This window comes from Pinus tabuliformis, chromosome Q (genome assembly GCF_031772625.1).
Source record: "Pinus tabuliformis cultivar Carrire ecotype Pingquan chromosome Q, CPIR1, whole genome shotgun sequence".
Taxonomy (NCBI): Eukaryota; Viridiplantae; Streptophyta; class Pinopsida; order Pinales; family Pinaceae; genus Pinus; species Pinus tabuliformis.
In genome coordinates this window covers 17,628,761-17,656,076 of record NC_142296.1, presented here as the reverse complement: position 1 = coordinate 17,656,076, position 27,316 = coordinate 17,628,761, and the positions used below count along the sequence as shown (strand labels likewise).

At 42.0% G+C, this 27,316-nt stretch overlaps 1 protein-coding gene across 1 annotated transcript; it reads left to right on the top strand.

Annotated features, from left to right (window-relative positions):
• On the top strand, positions 1-25,405 carry LOC149218054 (MLO-like protein 4). The gene is made up of 6 exons (XM_089386464.1): positions 1-523; positions 1,832-1,889; positions 2,014-2,249; positions 2,497-2,613; positions 2,755-2,815; positions 25,215-25,405. Exons 1-6 carry the CDS (start codon positions 407-409, stop codon positions 25,403-25,405), a joined length of 780 nt encoding a protein of 259 aa, XP_089242590.1. The 5' UTR covers positions 1-406.
• The last annotated feature ends 1,911 nt before the right edge of the window (positions 25,406-27,316 follow it).

Sequence of the window (27,316 nt, the reverse complement as noted above, 5' to 3'; positions counted from 1 at the left end):
AAAAACAGAAGGCCCAGGAATCAGATGTGATAGATTCCTAATAAACATCAAATTTTGAGCCAAGCCAGCAATTTCATGAACCGCTGAACGCACTGGTATTGTCGGAGCAGTTCACACTGTGGACACGTCATCGGAGATGTGAAGACTCCAAGGGATCTTTTACCAGTTCTGGCCTACTGTATTGTTTTCCACTAGCAGCTGTTTGTTTTGTTTGAGCAAAGCTTCTCGTTTCAAGAGATGTAATAAATAGCAGTGCAATTAATGTGCAAACTAGGCACTGTCTAGCATCCGCCGGACACACCACATTACATGTAAGAAAGCGAATGAAGTATGTAGAGACAGCCAACCATCTGGAACGAGTGTCTAAGGATCTCCTTCCCCGTTGGAATTGAGCAGAACAAAAATCATGGCAGGAGAAGGGAGATCCCTGGCTGAAACTCCAACATGGTCTGTAGCTACAGTTACCACTGTTCTAGTCGCCATCTGTTTTATGGTGGAACGATCTATTCATCGTATTGGAGGGGTAAGTTTTACTTAATCTGTGTCTTTTGAAATCTGCAAGTCATTTCTTATTTTTCCAGGAAGGAATGCAATCCTCATTGTACTAACACAAACTCATCTAAATCCATCTCTGGTACATACTTCGACATTGAAAGTGTTTGGACTGAAAATGCACATTAATAAGCTTACCAATCTCGAGGTGAATATCATACAGGGCTCTGTTAGTGTCCATATTACAGGAACCCAATGGATAGTGTATTTTCAATGTACCTTCACACACAGATATATGGAGAGCTGATAGATCACCATGTCTAAACACAAACTCATCTGAATCCATGTCTGACATATACTTTCGACATTGAAAGTGTGTGGACTCAAAATGCACATTGACAAGCTTCCCTATCTCGAGGTGAATATCATACAGGGCTCTGTTAGTTTCCATGTTTCATGCACCCAATGGATAGTTTAGACTCAATGTACCTTCACACACAGATATATGGAGAGCTGATAAATCACCATGTCTAAACACAAACCCATCTAAGTCCATGTCTGATATATACTTAGACATTGAAAATGTGTGTACTCAATATGCACATTAACAAGTTTATCAATCTCAAGGTGAATATCATACTGGTATCTGTTAGTGTCCATATTCCATGCACCTAATGGATAGTGCAGATTCAATGTACCTTCACACACATAGATGGAGAGTTGATATATCACCCCAGCCTACCCTACCCTACTACCCCAATGGATTTTGTGGATTCAAAGTATTTTCTTACACACGTGTATGGAGGGTTGATAAATCATTCCACCCAACCCCAACTGTAGAATGCGCATTTCACTTCTTTTGATGCAAGGGTGTGTAACGCCCTAGACTCTTCTAAATCCATGTCTCATATTAAAAAGTTTTTGAATTTCCGTATTGGATATGTCTGTGTGTGAACTCAAATATGCATTCTTGAGCTTTACGAGGTGAATATCAGACCCGGATTGAGATGGGTCTCTGCTTGTGTCCATATTCAGTATATCCAATACACGGTCCAGAAATATACCATTACACACATACCGAGAGTTGATGGATCTTCCTTACCCCACCCCAACTGTAAAATGCATCCAGCTTCTGTGAGTGCAGTGACGCGTATGCAATAGTCTTTGGAAAACAGAAAAAGTAAAATCACAATGTCGATACCATATGCAAGCATTTATTTTATAAACCAGAATCACAGTCATTTTCCCTGCAAGGCAGAGGACAGAAGCAACTTGAAGAATGTTGAACGCGAGAACGAAAATATGAGTTTAATTGTGGTGTCTTTGGGTTTGGGGGCAGTGGTTGGTAAAAACAAAGCGGAAGCCTCTGCTGGCAGCTCTAGAGAAGATCAAACAGGGTAAGTGTGTATACTTAATCTGTACTCCGTAATTTCATGAGTGGAGGAGAATACAAGTTGAAATGTATGAATGTAGGTTCACTTTTCTAAGCATAAGAATGTGTGTGTATGTATGTGTTAACAGAGCTGATGTTACTGGGACTGATATCGTTGATATTGTCTCTATCTTCAAGAGGGATATCTGATATCTGCGTGAAATCATCACTATACAGTAGCCTATTTTATCCTTGTTCCAAGAAAGATTATGAAAGTGATGAAAAACATTTAAACCACTCATCAGTTAGCCGTGTTTACACTCCACAATATCATTTACACGTTGCTGATCAACAACAGCCTGTTGTTAGCAATCCCTGCAATAAGGTAATTTTTTGCAAATTTTGTGTCTCTACTAGGCATTCTTGTTCTCTTTCAACTTGAAAATAATTTATTTTGAGTTTCTTCTTTCCACTAGTACAGTTCTTTGGATTCCTAATTTTATTTTAGATTTTGTATTACTTTGACATCATGATTACAAGAGTTCGAGAACTGCTGTAAGCCTGAAGGCCATTCAAGAGAACAAAAATAAGGCAAAAGAGTTGATTTTAGAATTGGTTGTTTTCTGTTGTAGGGTCAGGAGCCTTTTGTTTCATATGAAAGCCTTGAGCAGCTGCATCGCCTTCTCTTTGTCCTTGGTGTTACGCATGTCTTGTATTGCTGTTTGACTATGCTTTTAGCAATGATAAAGGTAAAATGAGTTGCCTTTTAAAAAAAATCTCAGTCTAGTTTCATGCCTGTCAATTTTACACATTTGAGTGATTCTTTATGCAATAACAGGGACTTCTCGTCGCTGGAGATTTATCACTTGAATTTTGTTCTTTGATTTCAGATTTATAGCTGGAAGCCCTGGGAAATGGAAGCTCATTCGAAACTTATCACTAATAGGCCTGGTTAGCCTCTGATATTTTCCCATGTTTACTTCCACTTCGAACCATGATGAAAAATTCACAAGCATGTCAATGAAGTGAATGTCTTTTTGTTGTTTGAACACCCTAACCATGGTTAGTTGAATTTTACACTAAAGATTAATTAAAGGAAGAAACATAGTGATGTAAAACAAATTTAATTTGGGTGCCTGAAAACCAGGACATCATAGAAAAGTTGGAAAACAAAATAATTTCGATATCTGATATTATCAGATATTCACAGAAAATTATTGTTCCTTCCCAAAGAGAAACAACGATAAGCTGCTAAAACCCTTTTAGCTTTTTCAAGACATTAAAAAACTATGACCTCTTGACTTTGATTCTATCTCCCCCTACTTCGTACATGATTTCATGTTTTGTATGAACCCATAAGATTTAAGCTCTAGTGAAGGAAGTTAGTCATCAATTCCCGGATCATGCCTTCAAAGAGGCAGTATACTCTTAATACGATTGTGAAGTTTCTGGACCTGTACCCCAGCTCTTGTACCTTTTTTTTCACTCCACACTACCTAAATCTTATTATGCTTCCTGTGCACTGATTACTACTACCCTAAGAGGTATCTATCATACATTGTTTGCATCCCTAAACCATTCAGTTTGACCTATATGGTTTCTTTTCTATTTTCTGACACTCCTATTTGATAAGACAGTTTGGTTTGTGAGGGAAATTAGTTAATGGTTTTAACTTTTCAAAAACAACACATGTTTTTGGCAAGCATATTGATCAAACTAACCACTTTGGCACTTCTTACTAGGATGCCCTTCATATGGATGATATTTAATATTCGATGGTTGGTTGAGATAGTTACATGGCACAGTCCTCTAGGGTGCACCTCTTGTAGGTGTTCTCTAATCATTATTGCATGGATTTTTCAGCTACGCTTGGCATTATCTCAGCTATCATGGAGAGCACCCTTACCTCTTTGACTTGGCACATATGTATTATTTTATTGGAGGTTGTTATGAGGGGCGTGTAGCACATGAGGAGAAGTGTCCCCTTGTGTGCACTTAGAACTTGAGGAGGATCACACGTGACACATTGCATGCATTTGCTTGGTCTTCTTACTATTCTTGGAGTTTCATATTGGAGGGTGCACATGTGGAGGAAATATTTTATTATTTATTTGTTGAAGTCGTAGCATGGTTGAAACCCTAATTCACCCTATCTTCTTGGATTTATCTTGTTGTAGGTTACAACCACTCCTTGATTATATTATTTGTTTAATTTCTCCCATGGAGGTGTGATGTAGGAGCATCAACTCACCATTTTTACTGCAGAATTGACCGGGAGGGTCAAAGCTATTTACTAAGGGAGTTGGTTCCCTAATGTTTGATTTTATTATTTATTTTTATGTATTTTTCCTATGTTTTTATGACAAATGTACAAAATCTGGATTAATATAATAGGACCTCTCTCAAAGAGAGATCTCGGGAATGGGATAGAGAGAATATTGAGTTAGTTAGATCTTAGATAAGATTCATAGGCCTAAGTTGAGGGGTCTAGGTGAGATTATTATGGATCTAGAGAGATTCTAGGATCTGAAACTAAATTAGTTTCAGTCCTCCTTGTACAAATATTTTTATTTAAAATTAGAAGAGTGGAGAGGGGTGAGTGTGAGACAAGCGAGAGGCTTGCAGGAGCCGAGAGAGGCCAAAAGGCCAGAGAGGGAAAAATCATTGTATTTCAGGCCAAGGGCCTTTGTTTCTTTCTAATTATGTATATATAAATGCAGAACACTCTGTTTCGAGTGCAGTTGAAGTGTTAGCCTCTGTCACTGTTTAATCTTGTTAATGTTCGGATGCACAGATCCAATCTTTTAACGACTGCAGGAGTTAAAGCTTAGGAGGGACTCATGCATTCTTAAACCTTGCTTGCAGGATCAGAGAACTGTGCTACACGCACAGTACATCTGTGAAGGGTTGTGAGAGGATTAGAGGACTGTGCTACGTGCACATTACAACCGAGAGGGGCTGTGGGAGGACTGGAGTAGTGCTACACGCACAATGTAAAAGGAGTAAGGAGGAGTGAAATCAGAGTACATAGAGGAAGCATGTGACAGAGCCGAAGGGGGAGTCCAACACAGAGCCGAGAGAAGCCGAGAGCAGAAAGACCAAGAAAGGCCAACACTTAGGCAAAATTAACATTTGGAGGAAAGTCTGTCAATCGACGGCGCCGAGGAACGACAACTGACAGAGTCGGGAGACAGAATTGGAAGTGTTGGGCTTATGTGGCATGGTGGACCCTACCTAGAAAGAATAGCCTAGAAGGATCGTGTTGAAACCCGAGTCTATGCGACCGGGAAGGAAAGGACCGGGACACGTCATCCCAGAGATAACACCCAAAGGGAGAGTGCCAGAGGCAATGTGTTATAAGGAAGCGACGACCTGGAGGATGGAGATACCTAGAGGTTGCAAAGTGTTACACACATCGCCGGGTTGGATTGGAGCGGGTGGAGTTCACCTAGCCGATGCCTAACTCGACCAAGAGCTTTGAAGACCCCACGACTACGCGCCGAGCTTTCAACGCTGGGACACGACAATCTAAATATCCAGCAAGGAAGAGTGGACTTGCTGGAGGGCTTACTCTAGCAAGGAAGAGTGGACTTGCCACAACCAGGCAGAAGAGGATAAAAAAGTGTATCAAGACAGAACTAAGGAAGCTAATACGCAATGAGCATATTTCTGCAGGATTCACAATTTTGGTCAAATAGGTCTACGGAGGATAGCCCGCCTGAGGCGGCCTCTGCAGCTAAAGTCATCACTTCGCTGAAAATCCCCGAAGGAGGGCACTGGGTTTTCACAGTTAGAAGAAAGGTTGAGAACAATAACTGTGCTGGCGGCACCATTTCCCATTTTTCCCAGTGTTGGGAGACAAAACCACCCCTCGAATGGTTTTGGTGCGATCGCACCACTTTCAAGTTAAAGGTGGTTTCGAATTCTTGGCAGCGATACCATACAATGCTTGACACGTGGATGTGGGATGGGTTTGAAAACCATCCTCATCGCACGATAAACTTCAATGATTTTATGGTGCACGATTTGCAACTCCACCGTCTGATTTGATCATGTCCGATCAACGATCAGGATTGTACGAGCGGTTCGGTGGGGTCGGGGTTTAAACATCTTGCTCCTTTGTGAAGCGATATGTATCTCCAGCATTGGATTGTTTAAGAAGTTTGGACGACAGTGATTAAGAAGCGGGTTTTTGCGGGAAGGGCTCAGGTGCCCAACGACTCCCGTAACTTGTTTTTGTCGGTTCTCAAAAGTGTTCGGCGGGAAGTTTTGGGAACTTGTTTTAGTACATCTTCCTATTTTTCCTTGTACCACACAGTTTGATGGAAAAGTGTAAATATTGTAAATTTTGTTTGATTTAATGAAAAAGAAGGCACGACTCTTGCTTTAGCAAAAAAAAGATGATACAAATGAGAGTGAGGGCCTGGTTATATACCCTAGGCAGGTATCTCTTCATGGAAGGTCATGTCCCATTTAAACATGCCTCTTCAGTACTAATTATTATAACTAATCATTATTACAATTATCATCATTCTATATATATATATATTGTTCATAACATTGCCTTCCTCCTCAAAAGGCTTTGTCCTTGAAGCTTGTTGATGAAAAGGCTTGATCTCATTTTTGGTTTCGAACGTCTTCTCATCTCGGAACTGTCATCTTCGTTGATACATGTTGATATGATGCTCTGAGTGATAAAAACAAAATTGTCAGATTGAGAATCGATTTGACCATCCTAGATTAATGTTCTGTGGAATCTTCCGATCACTGGAAATTTGTAATGAGTGGTTACCATAGGACTGGATTTTGCAAACTTCATAATTCCTTGGAACATAAATTTGTTGTTCCTGTTTTGAATGGTTCAAATATATAGTCTGACTTAGTTTTCTGCTCTTGTGATTCAGATGTCGATAAGTTGTTCTGGTTGGAATTTCCCTTATCATGTGTGTGGTAGTTTCCTGATTTCTTTCAGAGCGTGATTGATTAGACGAGGAAGCTCAGAAGCAGAAGCAAAAATTTGCTGTTCAGAGGGAGCAACAGGACAAATTTCTAGAGGCTGCGCAGAGCAAAGCCAAGCAGATCGAATTGCTTGGGGAAGTTCGATTTTTTAGTGCAGGTTGGCAGAAAAATTCGGTTTTCCAGTTGAGTAATTCTGGTAGGTAGAGAGAGCAGCTATAGCTTAGATTTTTGCTGAGCAGATTCCTTGTTTGGGCGTTGAGAGTTTTGTAGCAGGTTGTGTTATTGCTCAGACTAGTAGGGGGTTCTAAAGGGGCACTTGCTAGGTCAAGAGCAACAATGAAGCTAAAGCTCACTGTCACCACGACTAAAGCTTCCTACTCTTTACGGACTTTCGTAGATGGGAGGAGACCCGATATATAGAGAATCACTTATGAAGGGTAAATCAACTAAAATGGATGTGAAGTGATCCCGATGACCCTTTCCTAGGAGAGACTCAAGACTGGGACTTGCTTGCCTTTTAAGCAAGGTGCATGGTTCTCTAGGATAGGGGAATAGGGATTTGAGGGCTTGGCTTAGGGGATGTTACTTTTAAAGGAGCTTCCTAAACCCTAAAATCCTTGTTGAACTTGGTTTCCCAAGTGGTTGTTGAAGAGTTGACTTTGACAAGATATGGGACCACTGTAGGGTGTTTTAATGGTATGCTAAATCCTTTGTCATTTTAATATGTCAACCCGAGGGTTTCGTAAACTTAGAAGCAAACCAAAATATATGGGACCTCAAATGAAACTATTGTAGAAAGTTTGTTTAGAATTGAAAGAGAGAGGGAATACATATTACAAATATAACTAAAGAAAACTGCAAAAGAAATCTCATGCAAGAAAACTAAATTAAATTCTAAAGATGGAATGAATGAATTAACGCCATGGCCTTTCTAAACTATTCAAAAGCAAACTAATCTATGAACAACTATAAGAAGCAAACTATGATAATCTAGAAAGCAGTAAATTAATCCAGAAAGCAGTAAATAGCAACTAGTGATTTAGTTGTCAAGCAAGCAAACTAAGATAGCTAGTAAGAAAGCAGTTTAATGACAATCAAATCAAATGTAAGAAAGTAAATCAAACTTGCAGAAAGCAAATCACACTTATAGAAAGTAAAGCACACTTGCATGAAAGGAAATAACAGAAATCAAACTATGTTACAGTTGTATGCAGATTGTGGTTGATGGGGATCCTTCCATTCCTCAATGAGCACACAAGAACAACTATCACATCTTAAGAATCAAACAACACTCATAACTCATGATTTGGAGAAAATGATATTATTCATGTTGAATGAACAATCATAAATCTGATGCTAATGAATAAAATGACAACTATTAGCTTCCTTTGAAGGATGCTCCTCCTATTTATACATGAATTAGGGATATCTACTCAATAAATGTAGATCCCTTAAATATCTACTAGATCCATACTTGTCTCAACTTATCCCTAAATACTAGATACAAATCCCATTACTCATAAAGATCTCCATGATATTTCTTCTTGGAATATGGTCCACCTCTTGAGTTGAAATTTGAATTTGATCTTGGGAGGCCTGTTAATTTTAGGTATGTTCTATGCTAAGAGCAATTTATTTCAATTTTCACAGTTAGCTCAATATCTTTTCCAAATTAGTAATCACACCAGCATTAAAGTAAATTGCAGATAGAACATAATGATAAATCGTAGAAGACAAGCCAAGACGAGGACACAAGATGTGGTGCTAGCCAGGGACAAACCCCAATGTGGGGAAACCCTTGATCAATTCTTCTTATATGTTCTTCAATAGTTCAGCAGAGAGAGAAAGAAAGATAGTACATTGACAACAGAAGTCAACACTTTGACTTATCTAGATAAGAGAATAGATCATCTCTAAGAATATGATACATGAGATCAGTTGAAGACATGTTGCTTCAACTGATTCTCCAAGGTGACTCCTTCACCTATCATTGTGCTGCATCTTGTCATCACGCTGCACCTCATTGCACCATGCTGCACCCATCATCAGAATGCTGGACCTTATGACCATGTTGTAGACATCATACTGCTGCACCTTATGATGCATTGTTGTCCCAGTGTTTAGCAGTGTTGTACCTTGTGCCACTGCAGCACCCTGCTGTCACCCATGTGCTTGCTGCACCATTGTTGCTTAGCGTACTTGCTGCACCAAGTACCATACTGCTATCCCAATGTGCTTGCAGCACCTTGTTATTGTTGCTGTCCCATGTACCATACTATTGCAGCACCATGAACTTGCTGCACTAAATACTAGTTGTCCCATGTATCTCTGCTGCACAATGTCACAGTGTCATTGATCATTGTGCTGTCCCATCATTGCGCTGTCCAATGAGTTTGCAGCATCATGTACCTTTGCTGCCATGTCACAATGTCATTGCTGTCCATGCATCTTTGCAGCGCTATGTAGCCTTGCTGTCCATGCATCTTTGCAGCAGTATTTATCCTTGCTGTCCTTGCATCTTTGCAGCACTATTTAGCCTTGCTGTCCATGCATCTTTGCAGCACTTATGTAGCCTTGCTGTCCATGCATATTTGCAGCACTATTTAGCCTTGCTGTCCATGCATCTTTGCAGCACTATCTAGAAACAATGTTTAGGGTTTCCTTTAGGACAGCATTTATGGCTGCCTTAGAACAACTTTTAGGGCTGCCTTTAGGATTGCCCTAGAACAACATTTAGGGCTGCCTTTAGGACAGCATTAGGGCTGCCTTAGAACAACGTTTAGGGCGGCCTTCTTTGCTGAGGCTAGGGCAGCCTCTTTTCCTCCAACGTCTAGGGCTTTCACTCCTAGATTTCTCTTCTACTAAAACCCAAGACAAGTGGAAAGACATCAAGATAGAAGTGTGTCTAGAAATGACTATCAAGTCATCTCATTTTATACTAAAACGTTGAGCACATGTGGGGTTTATTTGGTTGTTGGCCGACCTTGACGAATTTCTCTTATAACACAAATAAATTCATAACTCCATGAATACTTATCAGAATTGGATGATCTTTAGATTAATTCTACTCTCTCGATGAGAGGAGTGCAAGAAAAATATCAGCTGCCATAAATAAGATGACCCACATGGAATTTGGCCCTAGTTGCCAATTTTAACACTCCCTCTCAACTAGGGAGAACTCCATCTGCTGATCCATTTGTCCGACTGTACTATCTTTGCCATCAGTGCTTTGCACTTTTCTGCTCTACTCTGCTCTGCTCTGCTCTGTTTTGCTGAGCTCTGTTCTGCTCTGCTCTGCTGAGCTCTACTCTGCTGAACCATGAAGAAGAAGAATTGATCGAGAATGTCTCATACCATTCTCTACTGATCCGAATTCAGTTCCATATGAAGGGAGTGTGTCATACCATGTAATATTCCTAACTAGCCATGGCTAATTGGAATATTTGATTTTGCTCAATTTTTGCTTTCTATAGTCATTTATAAATAAAAAAAAAGTGAAGGGGGACACAACTCACTTTTAGAATAAAAGACACTTCCTAGTAGCACAACGTTGTGACTTAAAGGAGAGCCAAGGGGGCCAAAGGGGGACGCAGAGATGGAGCCCACGTAGACACATGGAGGGACTGCGCAGAAGGGAAGAAACACGTGGCAAGAGGGGAATTACGTTGGAGAAGGTGAGCCTTGGGATTGAGAGAGGCAAAGGCTATAAAGGAGAGAGAAGCCCCCTCACTTTGATCATTCTGTTAGGAGCATTTGTGATGGTCATTTCGACTTGGAGCATGCTGGCTGTTTAGCTAGTCTGCAACACTATTTAGTGCATTGAGTGTCTTCGTTCGGAGATCTCACCCTTAGCCCTGGGGGACTTCGAGTGCCTGCTTGGGCAAGGTATTTCCATTGGCATTTCAACAGTAGTTTCATCAGCATTTCAGCAGCAGTTTCATCAGCGTTTTTGAGGACTGCGCAACACTGAGAGGGGTGACGCAGTTCTTTCTGGCAGGAGTTCTGGGTGAGGGTTTGCAGTTGGATTTGTGCTGAGATATAGAGCAGGGGATCAGCCCTTGCATATTGGAGAGCTTTGGCAGAGGTTTCAGGCAGATTTCTAGAGGGTTTCATTTAGTGGCAGCGCAAAGCATTGAGGGACTGCGCAGAACCCCAAGGGGGTGATTTTCGGGGGTCGGCCATTTCAGAAAAGCTCTCTGGGTTTTTTTGGGTTTCTTGAGTAGAGTCCGATTCCAGAGTTTCAGCATTTTCTGAGGAGGGGAGCAGCCCCAAATCCTCATTTGATTTATAGCAGCAGCGGTAGCATGACAGTTTTCCAGCAGCTGGGACGCAGTTCAGAGAGGGGCCATTCCTTGCTATTCTGAGTGTATTTCTTCACTTGCCTTGTGCAAGTCGAGGTGCCATCTTTCTGATCACCTCCTGTACTCATTCTATTACTCAGTATAATAAAATGGCTTAGCATTTCTCTTTGCATTTCTTGGGTATCTGCTTATGGTTATATTGTGATATGTTGCACCATTGTTATTTTTATCTCTTTGAGCATTATCGGCTATTATACCACTTGTGTGTTTTCTCCTATACTCTTAGACAGAGTTTGGAAAGGGCTAGGTAGCCTCTGGATCTCGTCCTCTTTTCAGAGGCGACATATCTGGTAAATGCCCTCCCAGTCCATCTCTGGTTGGAGTTTGCTTGTGTTTGAGGAATATTCCTGATAAGGGATATTACAGTGGTATCAGAGCATAGATCTGGCTCAGCCTGTGGAGTTAGCAATCTATGACACTGGGGGAAAAACCCTACATCTGTTATAGAGGTTGGAGATACAGAGACACTGGGCGTAGGTTGGAGAACACTTACGGAGAGGGAGACTGTGTTCCGGTGGTGGACGCAGAACAGGAGGAGCCTGTGGTGGACGCAGAACAGAAGGAGCCTGTGGTGGACGCAGAGCAGAAGGATCCGATGGTAGATGATGACGGGAAGAGATTTGCGGATATGCTCCTCAAATCAGTGCAGGATCTGTCGAGGCAGATTGAGGTGATGGGGCAGAGATTCACGGCAGTAGAGGCCAGACAGCGTGAGAGCCCACGGGTTTTCCAGGTTGGTGAGGGATCGAGCGCATCCCACAGTTTGCCAGAGTAGCATGATACTGCACAGCAGGTGGCCTCACATGCCCCTACACGCTCTACCATGCCCACCTTCTTAGGAGCCGACACGGGGGCTGTAGCCCAGCAGGAGGCAGAGCCCGAACATATGGGCGATTATTTTGTAGAGTACCAGGCATATGGGCAGGAGTTCAGGGAATCCCTCTCATTCAGAGATTTTGTTCAGCTCTAGCGGGATAATAGACCCCGCGACCATCACAGAGGGTACCGACATTACCATGATGGTGACACCCATCGTGCAACGAGTAGATTCCACTTGCCTAATTTTGATGGTTCATCAAACAGTTCGACAAAGTCTTGGGTGGAGAAGCTGGATATCTATTTGCAGCTTAACCAGATGTTGGAGACAGAGGCCATCAAGGTGGCAACATTGCATTTGGATGGTGAGGCCCAGGATTGGTGGTTTCGTGGGATGGTTACACTCGGGCACTCCACAGTGACGACATATGCTGAGTTTACCAGGAGATTGATGGAGCGATTTGATCGGAGGGATCCAGAGCAGCATTTTGTTGAGCTGACGAGCTCAAACAGACAAGGAGCCCAGAGACCTACATTGCAGATTTCTTGAGGGTCTCTGTGATGGTGCTTGACCTATCCATGGCGCGGAGGGTCTATATGTATGTTGAGGTGTTAGTAGAGCCACTTCGGGGTTTAGTCCGATCCACTAGACCAGCCACACTCCAGGATGCTATCAGCAGGACCCAGGACTTACAAGATGTCTTACGTAGGACCCGGACACCTTACCCCCAGAGACAGACTTTTCAGTCTAAGGGGAAGGATGTGAGGATTCCACCCCCAAAAGGGAATCCAGGACGAGTACAGCTTGACGACGATTCCAGGAGGGAACGAAAGAAGAAGCGGTTGTGCTTCATCTGTTAGGAGCCGTGGGCACCAAGACATAGATGTGCTACTGGCAAAGCACACTTTATTGAGGTCTTCTCCAAGAGCAGTGGAGAAGAGGATGATGAGGATGATGTGGAGGCAGGAGATAGCCATACTGTACAAGGACCTTTACCCCCTCCACCGCCAGCAGCAGGTGGTGCATCTTTTGCACCCACCGGAGGGGCCCTTGTAGCATTGCGAGGAGTTCCCAAGTATCGGATGCTACGCGTACAGGGGACAGTATGTGGCCAGCGAGTATCAGTTTTGGTTGACAGTGGGGCAACCCACAACTTCATTGATGCACAGATGGTTGAGCGGAGAGGTATACATATAGAGAACTTCGATGGGTTTTCAGTCTTGGTCCCAGGAGATCAGACCATGATGTGTGCTCGTTATGTTCCAGAGCTTTCAGTGACGATGGGCACCTACACATTGACTGACCACTTTTGCGTGGTCGATATTATAGACACCACATGATACTGGGTGTTCAGTGGCTTATCACTCTAGGGAAGGTCACGATGGATTGGAAGACCCTAGAGATGGAGTGGGATGATGAGAAGACAGGGAGGCATGAGAAGATACGGGGACAACACACATATCTGCCTCAGACTGTTTTGGCTCATCGGATGGAGGCAGTCTTCCGGAAGGGAGACATAGAGTGGGCAGTGGAGCTGCGTGCATCAGAGGCAGGGACTACAGGGCAGACGGTACATCCAGAGATACAGTCCATCCTTGACCGGTATGCCATAGTGTTTGGGGAGATTCCACCAGGACAGCCACCGGATCAGGGGTTTGAGCACACCATCGAGCTTGAGCAGGGCATACAGGTAGTGATTACCACCCCCTATAGGCACCCCAAGGCCTATCGGGATGAGATTGAGCGGGCTATCCAGGAGTTGCTGGCTCTTGGGCACATTCGACCGAGCACGAGTCCTTTTGCTTCTTCTGTGGTGTTGGTGAAGAAGAAGGACGGTACATTGAGGATGTGCATTGACTATAGGGCCTGAACAAGAAGACCCTGAAGAACAGGTACCCCATACCCAGGATCGATGAGTTGATGGATGAGTTGAGAGGAGCACGGTTCTTCTCAAAGATTGATTTGAGATCTGGGTACCATCAGATTCGCGTGAGGGAGTAGGACATTCCCAAGACTGCCTTCAGGTGTCACTATGGGCACTTTGAGTTCTTGGTGATGCCCTTTGGGCTAACCAACGCCCTCGCTACATTTCAGTCCTACATGAATCACATCTTCCGCAGTCACTTGAGGAAGTTTGTGTTGGTATTCTTTGATGATATTCTCATTTACAGCAGGACTTGGGAGGAGCATCTCCAACACATTGAGACAGTATTGCATATCTTACAGGAGCAGCAGTTCTATGCCAAACTCTCCAAGTGTGAGTTTGGGTTGACGGAGATGTTGTATCTGGGACACATCATAGGGGTGGACGGAGTGAGAGTCCACAAGGAGAAGATCAGGGCCATCAGAGAATGGCCAGAGCCGAGAAACGTGACAGAACTTCGAGGATTCATTGGCATTTGTACTTACTACTAGAAGTTTGTCAAGAGTTTCTCCCAGCTTGCTGCACCCCTGGGCCCTGACAGATTTGACGAGGAAAGGGGCTTTCAGTTGGTCGGATATAGCGTAGTGAACCTTTAACAGGCTCAAGGAGGTTATGAGCAGCTGCCTAGTGCTTGCATTGCCAGATTTCACGCAGCCACTCGTTTTGGAGTGTGACGCATCAGGAGAGGGGATCGGCGCAATATTCATGCAGGGAGGTCACCCTATAGCCTATGAGAGCCGGAAGCTCCTTCCGCACGAGAGGTTGTATTCTATATACGACAAGGAGATGCTGGCCATCATGCATGCATTGGCCAAGTTCCGACAGTATTTGGTAGATAACAGGTTCAGGGTGAGGACTAATCACAACAGTCTCAGATTCTTTTTGGAGCAGAAGCAGCTACAGAGAGGTAGCAGAAGCGGATCAGTAAGATCCAAGCATATGACTTTGACATTATGTCAAGGGTAAGAATAATGTGGTAGCAGATGCCCTTTCACGTAGACCAGCCATGTTGTCTCCTATGAGCTTGGATAGAGATTGGAGGGCTCGAGTCTTAGTAGAGTACTCCGAGGACAGGTTTGCATGTGAGGTTCTGGATGGGCAGGTGGTAGGTGACAGGTGACAGGTACAGGGTGGTCGATGAGATCATCTACTACAGGGACCAGATCTTCTTGACTGAGGGGTCTCAGCTCAAGAAGAAGATACTACAGGCATCACATGATTCACCATTGGCAGGCCATCAGGGGTTTACCAAAACCTACAGGGCCATTAGAGAGAGGTTCTCATGGAAGGGCCTCAAGGAGGACGTACTCCAGCATATCCGGGAGTGTGATGTTTGCCAGAGGAACAAGGGAGAGATGAGCCATCCCGCGGGATTATTGCAGCCTCTTCCCATTCCGGAGGGGAAGTGGGAGAGTATTTCAATGGACTTCATCACAGGGTTGCCCATGGTACAGGGCAAGGATTGTATCTTTGTCATCGTTGATCAAATGACGAAGTACGCACATTTTTTTGCCTATCTGCACACTATACAACAGCACAGGTGGCCGAGCTGTTCTTCAGAGAGATCTTCAGGCTACATGGTCTTCCTAAGACCATCGTCAGTGATAGGGACAGTCGTTTCATGGGCGGGTTTTGGCAGGAGCTTTTCCGGTTGGTGGGGACGGAGTTGACACCGAGTACCAGTTATCACCCACAGACGGACGGACAGACAGAGATAGTTAACAAGTGGCTGGAGGGCTACTTGCGTAACTATGTCAGTGGGCAGCAGCGAGCATGGCTGAAGTGGTTGCATCTGGGGGAGTACTGCTACAACACTTCTCATCACATGTCCATTGGTATGTCACCATTCTATGCCTTATATGGGTATCATCCTTTATCTTTTGCTGACGTGATGTTTAGTGATAGCAAGGCTCCTAGAGCCAAGATTTGGATCCAAGAGAGTCAGGATATCCTCCGAGTTCTCAAGGATAACATGGCTACAGCGCAAAACCAACAGAGGCTATATGCCGACAGGGGTCGGGTGGAGAGACAGTTTGAGGTAGGGGACGTGGTCTACCTACGATTGCAGCCATACCGACAGTCGTCTCTGAAACAGAAGGGGGATGAGAAGCTCAAGCCCCGCTTTTATGGGCCATATAGGGTGATACACAGGGTTGGACAGGTAGCATATGAGTTGGAGCTGCCCCAAGGCAGCAAGATTCATAACGTTTTTCATGTATCATGCCTGAAGAAGGCATTGGGGCAACAGGTGATAGTGACAGATGAGCTACCACCCATGGATGATGAGGGGCATTTGGTGTTGCAGCCGGAGGCTATCATTGATACCAAGGAGAGGCAGCTACGGAGCAGGACGATCCGGGAATTCTTGGTGAGGTGGAAGAATTTGCCGGATGAGGATGCCACTTGGGAGAGTGAGAAAATCTTGCAGCATCCATCACTTCAGTTGCTTGAGGACAAGCAACATTTTGCCGAGGGAGACTGTAATATTCCTAATTAGCCATGGCTAATTGGAATATTCGATTTTGCTCAATTTTTGCTTTCTATAGTTATTTATAAATAAAAAAGTGAGGAAGGGGGACATAACTCACTTTTAGAATAAAAGTCACTTCCTAGTAGCACAACGTTGTGACTTAAAGGGGAGCCAAGGGGGCCAAAGGGGGACGCAGAGATGGAGCCCACGCAGACACATGGAGGGACTGCGCAGAAGGGAAGAAACACGTGGCAAGAGGGGAATTACGTTGGAGAAGGTGAGCCTTGGGATTGAGAGAGGCAAAGGCTATAAAGGAGAGAGAAGCCCCCTCATTTTGATCATTCAATTATGAGCATTTGTGATAGTCATTTCGACTTAGAGCACGCTGGCTGTTTAGCTAGTCTGTAGCACTGTTTAGTGCATTGAGTGTCTCCGTTCGGAGATCTCACCCTTAGCCCCGAGGGACTTCGAATGCCTGCTCGGGCAAGGTATTTCCATTGGCATTTCAACAGTAGTTTCATTAGCATTTCAGCAGCAGTTTCATCAACGTTTTTGAGGACTGCGCAGCACTGAGAGGGGTGACGCAGTTCTTTCTGGCAGGAGTTCTGGGTGAGGGTTTGCAGTTGGATTTGTGCTGAGAGATAGAGCAGGGGATCAACCCTTGCATATTGGAGAGCTTTGGCAGAGGTTTCAAGTAGATTTCTGGAGGGTTTCATTCAGTGGCAGTGCAGAGCATTGAGGGACTGCGCAGAACCCCAAGGGGGTGATTTTCGGGGGTCGGCCATTTCAGAAAAGCTCTCTGGGTTTTTCTGGGTTTCTTGAGTAGAGTCCGATTCCAGAGTTTCAGCTTTTTCTGAGGAGGGGAGCAGCCCCAAATCCTCATTTGATTTCTAGCAGCAGCAGTAGCACGACAGTTCTCTAGCAGCTGGGATGCAGTTCAGAGAGGGGTCATTCCTTGCTATTCTGAGTGTATTTCTTCACTTGCCTTGTGCAAGTCGAGGTGCCATCTTTTTGGTCACCTCCTGTACTCATCCTATTACTCAGTGTAATAAAATGGCTTAGCATTTCTTTCTACATTTCTTGGGTATCTGCTTATGGTTATATTGTGATATGTAGCACCATTGTTATTTTTATCTCTTTGAGCATTATCGGCTATTATACCACTTGTGTGTTTTCTCTTATACTGTTAGACAGAGTCTGGAAAGGGCTAGGTAGCCTCTGGATCTCGTCCTCTTTTCAGAGGCGACATATCTGGTAAATGCCCTCCCTGTCAATCTCTGGTTGGAGTTTGCTTGTGTTTGAGGAATATTCCTGATAAGGGATATTACATACCACTCTTATTGACCCGAAGTCAGTGTCATTGATCCTAGATCAATATCACAAGAGAGTGTCTCAAACCACTCATACTGATCCCAGATCAGTTTCATTGATCCCAAATCAATGGAGGTCATCCTAGCATAGGGAGTACGGTAGATACAACGATGCATCCATCGATAGTACTACTAATGGTCCCTAACCCCATTTCCCTACTCATTGATCAAATGAGAGGTACTTCCCAAGAGTCCCAGACTGCATGGGTAGGATGCCTCGACAGGAGAACTAATCATCCTGTCCACAGGGGAAGGAATCATCCTGTCCCACAGTCGCCACAGGAGAACTAATCATCTCGGCCCACAGGAGAACTAATCATCCTGTTCCATAGTCGCTACGAGAGAACTAATCATCCCGACCCACAAGAGAACTAATCATCTTGTTCCACAGTCGCCACAGGAGAACTAATCATCCCGGCCCACAGGAGAACTAATCATCCTGTTCCACAGTTGCCACGGGATATCACAGGGAAGGTTGAGCCATTCACCCTGTACACAACGCACCATTAGGGGAGGGTGAGTCGCCCTATGGTCGCGTGTTGCTCCAGTAAGTACCCCAAGCCCCCCGGAGCTCCCAGAGCTCAATGCATGCAACATGCAGGACCCTTATAAGAAGGTCTCTCAACGACTCCAAGTCGTTCGGGAAAGTCATAGATTTGACCTTTCCCCGAGGCTTTGACAAAAAGTCTGCGACCTGTACATCAGTCTCAATGCGATGGAGCCTCCTCGCTCATCGACTTACCATATCCCAGATAAGGTAGTATCTGATGTCTATCTGCTGGAGCAATCATCAAATACGGGATTCCTCAACAATCGAATCCCCCCTTGGTTGTTATAGAGGATCACGGTGGTATTCATCATGTGTACAAACAACTCACTGAAGAGCTTCCACAACCAGGCAGCTTCATATGAGATCATACTCGTAGCTATGTATTCAGTCTCGACGGTGCTTATAGTAACCGACTTTTGCTTCCTGCTCATCCATGATATCAAAGCAGAATCCAAAGAGAACCAGCACTGAGAAGTGCTCTAGTGATCCTCCACACTGCCTGCCCAGTCAGCATTCGAATAATCATGCAGCTTCATATTTTCGACAGTGTATCTCAATCCATGAGAGATTGTGCCCTGAAGATATCTCAGAAGATTCTTGGCACCAATCCAGTGAGGCTCAATCAAACATGAGCTCACCATGCTAATTGCAAAACATATATTCGGACAGAAGTTCACCAAGAACATCAATGCGAATGAGTTTATGAAACTCAGAGGCATTTCCCAAATCTAGTCTGGCATCACTACCATATAACTTCTGAAAGTTAAGATCCACGAGGTAGTCACAGGCTTGCAGTTTACTATTCCACATCCGGAATCCAACTCCCTCTTACTTCTGCAAATGAGAGGGTCTGCACCTGTCAGAAATAGGTCGTCCTCAGAAGGTGCCGGTATGAGAGGTCTATCATCCACAACCTTCGAGCAATGGTTTGGATCAGTTTCACTCCTAGTGAATCTCAGCTTCATCAGATAGCTATCAATCCTCTCATACTACGACTGGGGTGTTTTGCTTCAAGCCATAGAGGGCTTTCTTCCACCTGTATACATGAGATTCTCGATCATGAATCTCAAACTCCTCGGGTTGTTCCAAACCTGTGGACCTGCTACATGAGGGGAATGGTCCCCTTGTAAGATTTTCCTTTGGTACATCTCGGACATGTACCTTCATGCTCTTCTTGAATTCAGGCATCCCTGTCACCATCTGACTCACATTGGGTAGGGCCCATAATAAATAGACCTCTAGTGCTATAGATGAGATGTGACAACTGACATGGTCCCCAATGGACCATCCTTTCCATCGATGAATGCCACCCTGAAACCTTTGACTTCCATTGCCGAAATGGACACCAGGTTCTTCTTGCGATCAGGTACATAAAGAGATTCTCGTAAATGAATCGAGTTACCCTCATTCAATCTAGGGGTAACATTCCCTACACCCTTTCCAGGATAGGTGGCATCGGCTCCAAGTATAATCCCACGATTGTTTCCATCTCTACTAAATTAGAGAGATCACCCTTCTATCCGATGAAGTGCCTTGAAGCACTACAATCAATAAGCCAGATTCCCAAAGAATTTGAAGGAGAGGGCCAATACAAGATAACGCTTCTTTATCTTATCAGAAACAACATTTGATTCTTCATACCTGGGGTTCCTTGCTTTCTTGAAGAGTCGCTCGTTTCCTTGATGACCTGCATTACCTGTCATTCCTTTGATCATTGAAGATGTCCCTGGAATGATTGTTATCTTCATCAAGTGATGTGTCCCTACCATTCGGACACTCCTTCGCATAATGGCCAGACTTATTACTACCAAGGCATCTGCCTTTCCTTCCACCTTAGATCCGAACTTCCCAATGAAGTGATCTTTAGGTAGGCCATCAGAAGATTTTGTTGCACCATTCTGATAATATTCTCTGCTTCACTTCACCTTAGGTGAATTTGAAGAGGGATGAGGAATCCATTGATCCTTTAGTCCTTTCCCAACTGTCTTCGGTGATTGCTCTTTCACTCTTGCTTGGGCTTTGTCTTCACCTCAGCTCTGATACCATGTTAATTTTAGGTATGTTCTATGCTAAGAGCAATTTATTTCAATTTTCGCAGTTAGTTCAATATCTTTTCCAGATTAGCAATCACATTAGCATTAAAGTAAATTGCAGATAGAACATAAATATAAATCGCAGAAGACAAGCCAAGACAAGAGGACACAGGATGTGGCGCTAGCGGGGAAAAACCCAATGTGGGGAAATCCTTGATAAATTCTTCTTATATGTTCTTCAATAGTTCAGCAGAGAGAGAAAGAGAGATAGTACATTGACAACAGAAGTCAACACTTTGACTTATCTAGATATGAGAATAGATCGTCTCTAAGAAGATGATACATGAGATCAATTGAAGACATGTTGCTTCAATTGATTCTCCAAGATGACTCCTTCACCTATCATTGTGCTGCATCTCGTCGCCATGCTGCACCCATCATCACAATGTTGGACCTTATGACCATGTTGTACACATCATACTGCTGCACCTTATGCTGCATTGTTGTCCCAGTGTTTAGCACTGTTGTACCTTGTGCCACTGCAACACCATGCTGTCACCCATGTGCTTGCTGCACCAAGTACCATATTGCTGTCCCAATGTGCTTGCAACACTATGCTTGCTGCACCTTGTTGTTGTTGCTGTCCCATGTACCATACTATTGCAGCACCATGAACTTGCTGCACTAAATACTAGATGTCCCATGTATCTCTGTTGCACAATGTCACAATGTCATTGATCATTGTGCTGTCCCAACAAGCTGTTGTCCCATCATTGTGTTGTCTAATGAGTTTGCAACACCATGTACCTTTGCTGCCATGTCACAATGTCATTGCTGTCCATGCATCTTTGCAGCACTATGTAGCCTTGCTGTCCATGCATCTTTGCAGCACTATGTAGCCTTGCTGTCCATGCATCTTTGCAGCACTTATGTAGCCTTGCTGTCCATGCATCTTTGCAACACTATCTAGCCTTGTTGTCCATGCATCTTTGCAGCACTTATGTAGCCTTGTTGTCCATGCATCTTTGCAGCACTATCTAGCCTTGTTGTCCATGCATCTTTGCAGCACTATCTAGAAACAACGTTTAGGGCTGCCTTTAGGACAACATTTAGGGCTGCCTTAGAACAACGTTTAGGGCTGCCTTTAGGACAACATTTAGGGCTGCCTTAGAACAACATTTTAGGGCTGCCTTTAGGACAGCATTAGGGCTGCCTTAGAACAACGTTTAGGGCTGCCTTCTTTGTTGCGGCTAGGGCAGCCTCTTTTCCTCCAACGTCTAGGGCTTCCACTCCTAGATTTCTCTTCCACTAAAACCCAAGACAAGTGGAGAGAAATCAAGATAGAAGTGTGTGTAGAAATGACTATCAAGTCATCTCCTTTTATACTAAAACGTTGAGCACATGTGGGGTTTATTTGGTTGTTGGCTGACCTTGACGAATTGTCTTATAACACAAATAAATTCATAACTCCATGAATACTTATCAGAATCGGATGATCTTTAGATTAATCCTTCACCTCCCGATGAGAGGAGTCGAAGAAAAATATCAACTGCCATAAATAAGATGACCCACATGGAGTTTGGCCCTAGTTGCCAATTTTAACAAGGCCACATAAGGGTGCCTTGGAAGCTTCCAAATGATCTACAAATATCACAAAACTCATCACACACACACACACATATATAAATGAAACCATGTTAATTTCCTAGTTTTTAGTCATGTATTCACTTTAAATACATAAAACAAATAACTTTGGAAAACAAGGATTCTAACCCATATAATCATGAAGATGGTTACTTGATGTAGGATTTTAGGCTAGATAGTTATGAAATGAGGGCTAAATGGTTTATGAAAGGATGGAAATATGGATGAATATGGAAGACAATTTTGAGACTCAACATACCCCCCAACTGAAGTTGTTGCATGTCCTCATGCAACTATTGCATTGATTCATTTATCCAAAAGTTGATTTTTTTTTGAAATGCTTTGCTTTTTTATGAACTTTTTCTTGTATGGATTCTCTGCAAACTTTGCGTCATCATTTTTTTTTTTTTTTGCAAAGTGTAATACATTTGATTGCAACATATATTTTTGATGGTTGGTTCTTGTGTGACAACTGAAATTTTGAGCATTGGTTATTGTGTAAAAATGCTTTTTATTTTTTGCTGCATCAAAGTTCATAATAAAATTGAGAATTTTCTTTTCAAGTCCTATAATAACTATCAATGAATTGATAATTTGCAAAGCATATAATCTTTTAGAATCATACTGCAACAATAGTTGATTGGAAAGAATATGCGAGTTGGAATGAAATGAAAATGTGTGATGGTGTATGAAATGTGAATATGAATTGATGTCCCTTCCCCCCAACTAAAGGTGTTTTTCAGTTTATGACAATATGAGAAAGGGAGTGTAAATGAGGAATTTTCCAAAATTACAATTTTAGCATTTTAAGGAATTGCATGACTAAAAATTAGAAAACCACATACCTTCACTTACCCTCAATGTACATGAGTTGTGGATGCTGAAGAGTGTGGCTGCTGATGCTGTCGGATCATGGAGTATGTAAACAAAGGAATTTGGATCTGCTTCTGTGTTCTCTTTGTTGATGACAAGGTTTGAATCTTTATTGCTGTTATGACAAATTGATCTGCTGCAAACTGCTGAAATGATGTAGTCTTCAATCGTTACAAAATCGATAGTACAATTCTAGTCATGCGAATAAATGTGTCGATGTCGAGCATGAAGAGAATTCATTGGATTACCGACCATTGATGAATGTCGTTAACCAATGCGAGGCAACTCACCATTAATGTCAATGAGTGCCAAGGTACCTAAGTACATCTTGCGAAGGGCGAATAGATGAGCTAATGTCGAGCCACTTGCAAGATCCAACGATCAAGGGACATTGGTGTATTCCCATGATTGCTGGCGAGAGAGCCTATCATTAAGGCATACAAGCCTCAAGGTACTACTAAGGACTCTAGCCTTGAACCTAGATAATGTGCTGATGTCGATAGGCCAAGACTTGTTAGAAGGGAGGCCTTAAGGAATCCTCCATCATCTAACTCGAGCATGAAACAATAATTTTGAAGGATTATGGATGAGAAATTTTGCAGTGGATCAAGGTTTATTTGGAAAAATGAAAAGGAAATGGAATGAATCAGCTTTGTAGAGGAGTTGAATGTTTTTATTGGTGGGTTACAAGTTAGTGAAAGCAAGGCAGGAAAATGACTGTGAAAGAAAATGAGTAGTGAAGGAAAATGAGATGAAGGTTTTATTGACTGAAGAAGGAGGAATGCAATGGTGAGACTGGCATCTGAAAGCTCTCAAGTGTTGGATCTGATCTGACATCATATGCTCATGCTTTGATGTTTCATCTTTGATGTTGCTTTGATCATGTTTTTGTGAAATAAATGTGGTCTTTGAGAGAGACACTGTTCGGTTATGGTCATCTATTCTTCCTCGTGGAACCTGCAAAAAAAACTAGTACTTCTTCTGCAATGGAATGTAAGATTATCAAAAGAGAGAGGTGATCAATATCTCTATTAATGAAATTTACACAAAAAACTGAGAATCGGTACTAATAAAACAAATTCACGAAAGAAAACCAAATGAATTTTTACCTGTATCGAAACTAGTGCCTCAGGTTACCTGTTGTGTCTTGTCAGCAATTTATTCATTCTTTTTCTGTTTCAAACTTTGATGATAGCTTTCTCATTATGTAGATCTCGTCGAGATCTTTCCAACGATGCTTGAATCGTCGAAATCCGATGTCGTATGAGAAAGTTAGGTTGATTTGAAATTTGGGTGAAACAGTGAAGATTGTCATGAGGTTTCTCAGCTGCAGGATTGCGCCCTTCTTGCATCTAAAAATCCTGTCAATCTTCTTCGGCTGAGTCATGACATAAAATTTTCCAGTTTGTGATGTCGTTGGCTTCTGTACCTGCAAGACTCAAAGAAACATGATCATATAAAAATACTTTATGAAACGAAAACGCATGTCTACAGGATTCAATCTTCCATCTACAGGATTCTCTTCAAGGCATTTTGCAAAACAATAATCCTGTAGATGAAGCACCTTATCGTTCTTCTTCTTGATCCATTTTCAGTGTTGAAAAATGAGCTAGCAGATGGAGGGTGACTGTGTAATAGTGATGTGGCAGTGGGTGACATGGCAAATGGATGATGTGACATGTTGATTGTTTGACTGATGATGTGGCGATGAATGTGCAATATTGGCCAATGTTGTGCTGCCATGTGGTGGCAAAATTGTTGTTTAATTAATGTTGTGTCAAAATTGTAGAATAATTAACAAATTCCAATCCCCACAAGATTTGAACTCATGACCTCCATTATGCAATTTGAATGACTTACCAATAGATCACAAGTCACATTTATGAATTTAATGGAATTTTGGAAATTTTAATTATTCTAAAAATGAAAATTGAAACAACTTGACAAGTGGCCAATCTAAATCCAAGATTTTTAGGAAAATATGATTCCAAATCATTTTTCATATCTTTTGAATTCATCATTTCCAAGATTTTAGGAAAATGGGATTCCAAAATATTTGCCAAATCATTTTTCATATCTTTTGAACTCATCCTTTTTGCCCAGAAAGTGGATTTTTTAACCAATTTTTATTCTATAAAAGCTTGGGAAATGTTTATGATTTTTTTTATAATATTTTTTTTGTTGCAGGTTGTAAGCATGGAGAAAATATCATTTTTGAAAATTTCTACAGTAAGATATATATATATATATATTTTTTTTAATGATTAATTTTTTTGTTATTTAATTATTAAAATTTTTATTTTTATTAATTTTTTAAAAAATTTATTGATTGATTTTTTTTCTTTGCAGCTTGGCAATGCTGTTGGGTGGCTGGCCATGGCTCTGTGGCTGGTTGGTTGGGCGTGGCTTGGCTGCAGGCCCTAGCCTTGGCTGCTGGCCGTTGGAGCTGGATGGGCCGTTTAGAGGCCTGTGCATATGCGCAAGGCCAAGCCAAAGGCGGCCTCACGCATATGTGTGGGCCTCCTTTGGTCTTTATATAACAATGTGTTGAGTTTCTTTGTAACGATATCTCCTATGTTATTTGATACTGGTTGAGGGTTTGTGTTCTGGTACAAGTTTCAAACATGTCAAGATCTTTTTTTTACTGAGGATGTTCACAATGACAATGGATCTTCGTGATCAAATGATTCTTGATTAATTGCAAGATTGAAATATGTTGATTAACCTTCCTGTCTCTGCATGTTAAAACTATTATTTTGAATGAGTGGGAATAATCGAGAATATTTTAACAGGGTGTTTTTTCACAGGGTTTGAGTTCTGTTAAAATTGGCAACTAGGGCCAAACTCCATGTGGGTCACCTTATTCATGGCTGATAATATTTTTCCTAGATTCCTCTCGTCGAGAGGTGTAGGATTGATCTAAAGATCATCCGATTCCGATAAGTATTTATGGAGATATGAATTTATTTTGATTATTGACAAATTATCAAAGTCGGCTAGCAACTTATGTAGGCTCAGATGCCCAACAGACACATCTATTCACCTTCAACGTTTGGATATAAATACAGGATGACTCCTCCTCATTTGGTCACTCACTTCTCATCATATCTCTCTCTCTCATGTGCAGAAAGGCTCTCTCTCTCACCCGAGCCGAAATAGGTCGTTCGAAGTCTTACACTGGTGCACGATGAAGTCTTGGATTGATGCGTGGCGAAGTCTTGGGCTGGTGCATGACGAAGTCTTAAACTGATGCGCGGCGAAGTCTTGGACTGGTGCACGATGAAGTCTTGGACTGATGTGCGGCGAAGTCTTGGACTGGTGCACAACGAAGTCTTGGATTGGTGCATGATGAACGACTCACGGTGGAGACTTGACGAGTTCGATCTAGGGTTTGCTGCTGCTGATACAAATCAGATCTTTGTACTATTTCTCTCTGCTGAATTATTGAAGATAAAAAAAGATTTGATCAAAGGGTTTCCCCATATTAGGGTTTGTCCCTGGCTAGCCGCTACATCTTGTGTCTTGTCTTGGCTTGTTTCTGTTGATCATTTAAATGTTCTATCTACACTTTACTTAATGTACATGTGATTGCTAATCTGTGGATAATAAAAAGAAAGATAAGTAAACTGCTCTAAGCATAGAACATACCATAACTTAACAAATTCGATGTTTGAATGGTGTAGAAATAAGATGATCCCTGTTTGTTGATCGATCATCGGTTTGACAGAGCTTTAGATTTTTCACAAAGATTTTAAACCACCCATATGTGGGCCTTTGGTTATGTGCGTGGGCAGGCCATGGGCCATTAACGTTTTTTATTTTATTATTATTATTTATTTTTTAATTATTAAATAATCTATCCAAAAAAGTTTTTTTGTTTAATTAATTTCCTAAAAAAATGTTATATATATATATATACATACATATATATATATATATATATATATATATATAATATATATATTACGATGTATTTGTTTTATTTTCAAATTTGTTTTAAACAAACAAATCTTTTGTTTGTTTGTTTTTTGTTTTAATTTACATGTGTTCCATTCACTCTTCATATATATATATATATAAAAGAAACAATAAAATTTTTATATGTTCCATTTTAAAATTTAAGATATATATATATATATATATATATTTTAAAGAAACAAATAATGAAAGAGAGGAATCATTTTTTTTTTAACAAAAGATATACTAACATGTTTTTTTTTTTTTTTTTTTTTTTTTGATCCTCAGGTCACACAAAGCACAAGAGGAGAGCATACTTAAGTTTTTATTAGTTGATTCCTCTCTTTCAAAAATTTGGATGCAAAAAATAAAATGAAAAGAATCAATCTCTTACCTGAAACTATCATTCTTCCACCTTCGCTTGTGCTCCTCGTTCAGAATCATTTGTTTTATTGCAAATTTTTCCTGCCAAGGGTTAGTAAATGGGTGGTTCT